At 34.2% G+C, this 4,929-nt stretch overlaps 2 protein-coding genes across 4 annotated transcripts in view; one reads left to right on the forward strand and one right to left on the reverse strand.

Annotated features, from left to right (window-relative positions):
- LOC108688018 (cell differentiation protein RCD1 homolog) overlaps nucleotides 1–812 on the forward strand; it is a 4,084-nt gene extending 3,272 nt beyond the window's left edge. For all 3 annotated transcript variants that reach the window (XM_018194081.1, XM_018194082.1, XM_018194083.1), the window contains 2 exons: nucleotides 1–381; nucleotides 457–812. The exon at nucleotides 1–381 is cut by the window's left edge. In XM_018194081.1, coding sequence (XP_018049570.1) covers nucleotides 1–381; nucleotides 457–661 — 586 coding nt within the window. In that variant the 3' untranslated portion in view covers nucleotides 662–812. The remainder of the gene's footprint in view (nucleotides 382–456) is intronic.
- A 652-nt stretch (nucleotides 813–1,464) lies between these two features.
- The window catches only part of LOC108688002 (sodium-coupled monocarboxylate transporter 1-like), a 5,754-nt gene continuing 2,289 nt past the window's right edge, over nucleotides 1,465–4,929 (reverse strand). Inside the window, exons 4-13 of the mRNA XM_018194058.1 lie at nucleotides 4,647–4,766; nucleotides 4,256–4,410; nucleotides 3,939–4,079; nucleotides 3,761–3,869; nucleotides 3,157–3,266; nucleotides 2,745–2,928; nucleotides 2,592–2,678; nucleotides 2,079–2,260; nucleotides 1,811–1,994; nucleotides 1,465–1,721 (exon numbers count right to left, since the gene is read on the reverse strand). Coding sequence (XP_018049547.1) covers nucleotides 1,653–1,721; nucleotides 1,811–1,994; nucleotides 2,079–2,260; nucleotides 2,592–2,678; nucleotides 2,745–2,928; nucleotides 3,157–3,266; nucleotides 3,761–3,869; nucleotides 3,939–4,079; nucleotides 4,256–4,410; nucleotides 4,647–4,766 — 1,341 coding nt within the window. The 3' untranslated portion in view covers nucleotides 1,465–1,652. The remainder of the gene's footprint in view (nucleotides 1,722–1,810; nucleotides 1,995–2,078; nucleotides 2,261–2,591; nucleotides 2,679–2,744; nucleotides 2,929–3,156; nucleotides 3,267–3,760; nucleotides 3,870–3,938; nucleotides 4,080–4,255; nucleotides 4,411–4,646; nucleotides 4,767–4,929) is intronic.

Genomic DNA, 4,929 nt, shown 5'->3' on the forward strand with positions numbered 1-4,929 from the left:
GTTCTTGTATCCGTTTCTGCATACCGTAAGCAAGACACGTCCATTTGAATACCTTCGCTTGACAAGTCTTGGTGTAATTGGTGCACTGGTTAAAACCGATGAGCAAGAAGTGATCACCTTTCTTCTCACTACTGAAATTATCCCACTTTGTTTACGGATTATGGAAAGCGGCTCGGAATTAAGTAAGACTGTGGCGACATTTATATTGCAGAAGATACTGTTAGATGACAGTGGCCTCTCCTATATCTGTCAGACTTACGATAGATTCAGTCATGTTGCCATGATATTAGGAAAAATGGTTTTATCTTTAGCCAAAGATCCTTCCGCAAGATTGCTTAAACATGTAGTACGGTGTTATTTGAGACTCTCTGATAATCCAAGGTGAGTATCAGAATGTGTGCACGATACATTCTTAGAAATCCAAAAAAATTTTAACGACGATTAATTTGATTGCAGAGCACTGTTAGCTCTAAGGCAATGCTTACCGGATCAGCTGAGAGATAACACATTTGCAACATGTCTGCAAGAAGATGCCTCAACTAAGCATTGGTTGAACTTGCTTCTTAAGAATCTCGAGGCCGGTCCGCAACAGCCAGGTCCACCGACTCAGCCAGGTCAACAAGATCCTAGGACGATTGGTATGTCGCCACTTACATCTTAAAGTATCCTCTTCTTTGACGATCATATGATATTTGTACGAAAATATCATATAAGGACTTTAAAACGCTTCTATCCGTTCTATATCCATTTTTACGAAATCATCGTACTAGATGGTCATCTATATTGTTATATATAAATATGAATTGTGCTGTGAAAACTAGTAATAAGTATATCGTCAGATTGGCAAATCAAGTACGTTATGATCATTGTAAATATGTATATGCGGCGAAATCTACCAATTATAATCGGTTCGATTTCATTCATTCAAACTTGAAAACTACCGATTAATAGCTTTTTTTATATAAATCAAAAATGTTTTGTACGAACAAGATATTATGGTATAGGAGGTTTTAATGCTAGATATTAATGTATGTATAATATATAACTATATATAAAATACGCAAGTGTGATTATCTATCAAGATAAATCAACTTAATTTATATTAATTATTATATTTACGCTTAGGCGCCGGATATTTTGGTAGATTTTACAATTTTAGATGCGTTATCCATTGCCTAAAAATTTTATGTCATAAGTCAGTATTTGATTGCGCAAAAATTATTCTTCAATACACAAGTAAACATGCAAATATTAGATTAACAATTCTTCTCTTTATACATTACGTTGGCCTAATTAAATTTCGTTAAATAGGCGATATATAATACATAGCATATAAAACCGAGTCGGCATCTTTGAATCACTGCCTGAGAGATAATGATTTACATAGGATTAATTTATGCATGCATAACGAAATTGTATTTGAAGTTAGTCCCACTATATATTGTGATTGATCGATGGTGATACACTGTATGTTTAAACCATTATGCGTTATACAATGGCATCATCTATGTCAAATGATTACGAGTCGTAGCTTATAATATAATTTTATGAGATATTGGGACTAAGTCAAATACATGAATACAAATTTGACATGTAAGATTGTATACATTTTGCCTAGCTCAACTGCAATTGAATGAAAATAGAAATAATGGCTAACATTTTGAAGAAGTTTGCATCGTTATATCGTTCACATCGTTTGCCATTTTGAGCTCAGTCTCATTCTATAAAAAGAAAGGAAAAAAGGAAAATAACGTTATTATACATTAATGATAAGATTTCTTCCGATTGAGGATCGTGAAATTATACACACCACTTTTTGAGGATCTCTCGAAAGAAAACCGTGTATAATGGGTGTAAATAATCTTTTATCAGCACGACTGTACTTAGACGGGCCCGTAAACCACGAGACCAGCAGGCCCACTAGAATTGTAATTAGAAAACCCACCCACGTGTACCAGAGATAAGACATTCTATACAGAAAGAAAGGCTGTTCCCTGAAGAAAAAATTAAGATGTTTTTAATATGATATATGGGAAGTCATTATGCGGTTATATACGAGAGCAATTTAATAAATGTACCTGACAGCGGTCTCGACGATTGTCGTGAGGTTTCCAACGGTGCTCCTCAACGATTCGATGCATCCATCTACTGATACCGGTTTTACTGGGAAATAAATTGATCCGTCAGAGATCGCTGCTTGTGTGCCGAACGAGATCCAAGCAATTAAATTCAGACTAACTACTGCACCAACGAGTGCTCCCTGTCCGAGTAAGAAAATTAAGTTAGAATGATCCCATAGCGAATGCAAGATTTCTTAATCGGTTTAATTTTAATAATAAATTCCACGATAGATTTATGTTGTAAATCTATCATTGAAATTAATCATCAAAAATTCTGCGATTATCCTGATATTACATTAAGATTTAAATTTATATAAATAAACATATCTTCAAAATAAAATATTAGGAGACAATAATGGATATTGTTTAAGTATAAGTGATAGAATACACATATAGAACGTTGATGTCCTATTAATGAAATAAACCTAAAAACATATATTTCTGTCGATTTCTCTGCAATAATCTTCTTACCATAGAGTTGGCCATTGGGAACAGCATGCCCAACGTGAACATTCCAAATAAGGGCCCGGCGGTTATTCCTGATAAACTTTTGCCAGCCTGAAAAAATTAGCACACTCTTTATTCGCATAGATTAATCGAGAATTAATTACGTTTATTTTTTACCTGAATCAAACCACTCAATTTTTCCACCATGAATACGAGACTCACGCAAATGACTCCTATTATCACAACTATGGCTTTCATTATACGACTCGCGCCAACGTTAGAGATCGGCTTACGGAGACACGGCTTGATCATGTCTTCATAGATTACGCCAGACATGGAATTTAATCCCGTCGACATTGTGCTAAAGGTCAAGTGTGTTTTACATAGCCAAAAAGGAAAGATGAAAGAAAGAGCGATATATAGAGCATTATACAGTATAAGATCCTCTTTCATCTCAGTATTATATTAAATAATTTAGCAAAGAAATTACATCACAAAGAAAATGAGAAATATATTGATCCTGTATATTTTAATTGAGAAAATCATTTTCAAATACATTTTAATCTAAAAAATCTAAATTTTATAATACCTCAATGCCGCGCTGAATACACCAGAAACAAATAATCCCGGTAAACCTGGTATCGCCTCTGATAATTCCATCACAAAATATGGTAACAGCTGATCAGGCTTTCGTATTTGCTAAAATACAATTTTCATTAGTATTCGCCGAAGTGTTTAATCTAAAATTTCACATAAAATTATCCACGTTAATAATATAAATTCCCGAGAGAGAGAGAGAGAGAGAGAGAGAGAGAGAGAGAGAGAGAGTCGAAATTTTAGTTCTACTTTTCAGTCTCTTTCAACCTCAATTAAACCTTATATAAACCTATTTTGATATTTAAATAATCAAATAATACTTCTTTTAATATTATTTAATCTATAGCTTCTATTTAGAAAACTTCTTTTGAACTTAAAAATAGGAAATTCTATTTACAGACTCAATATAAGAGCTCAATTCATTAGATTGAAAAAAACATAAATCTATTAATCTATAGAGTAATAAATCTATAGAGTAAATACGTCCTAATTGTAAATCTCTAAAATCTACATATGCCCTAAAATTTCAATTCTAAAAGGTTTAAAGTAAAGATCAAAATTTCGACTCGGGTTACTTCACATCGAGATCATTTTACCTTTGTCGTAACAGGGTCGCAGTCATAAAAAGCCGCGTAAATGACGATTCCTGTGTAGCAACATAACGAGACAATGCTGACTATGCCTACGGCCATTATCATAATCGCCCTAGATATAAAAGGAGATTAAATGAATGACATGCGCCGCCGTGCGTCATGATGCATTTCTCGGACTCACACATTAGACTTCCTCAAGTTTGGCATCGCTAGACACCGCTGCACCATCGCTTGGTTCACCGAGCATGTAGCCAGCCAATTTAAATAATTGCCAACCACCACGCCCCAGAAAGTGTGCCTTATCGTAGGATCCAAATTCATGCTGATTAAAGTAGGAAAAGGAAATAAATATCATTTATTGCTCGATAGTTAGGAACTTCATAGATTGAGTATAAAAATAAGCATTGCGTTATAATAGAAATAATTATCTATAAGGTATACGATAACGATAAATTAAATTAATTATAAAAATGTATGAAGAAAAATTGCTGCTAATACTTGAAGAACTCAATCCTCCCGGAGTCGACATTTCTTTTCCACACCTCCGCTATGCCACCGGCTCTGGCAGTGCCAAGTATAACAACGGTGATGACGGCACCGAACATCATCGCCGTCTGAATAGTATCTGTCCAGACGACCGCCTTCAAGCCACCCTAAAATGCAAAATCACATATTTTATTATTACTGATTATCTTGAATTTTATTGTAAGTAATAATATACTATTCTATTTCTTTAACGCTTATTATATGACTAATGTATATTTTTATCTCACATTTAGCGTTGGAGATAAAGAATAATTTCTATCGATTGCCTCTTTTCTTACAAAATAAATAAAATAAAACATCTCTGCATGAAATCAACTCTCAGATCTACGAATTATGTTCTTACCAAAGTCGTATAGAAGATACACACGGCACAGACTAGTAACGCGATCATATAGAGGTCCATTCCGGTCGCCTGATTGAAGGCTAGCGCCGGCACGTATATCACCAGCGGTATGTAAAGCAGCTACAAGCGCAAAATTGCTCAGTGTGTTAAATTGCTTGTAAGATCGGCGCGTATCGAGTTCAATACTTCGAGGAATCCTCGATATGTAAAAATATAGATTGCATGTCGAATATTGCTAATAAGAAGATTTAGTAGATACACATACATATATATATATATATAT

This window comes from Atta colombica, unplaced genomic scaffold (assembly GCF_001594045.1).
Source record: "Atta colombica isolate Treedump-2 unplaced genomic scaffold, Acol1.0 scaffold224, whole genome shotgun sequence".
Classification (NCBI taxonomy): Eukaryota; Metazoa; Arthropoda; class Insecta; order Hymenoptera; family Formicidae; genus Atta; species Atta colombica.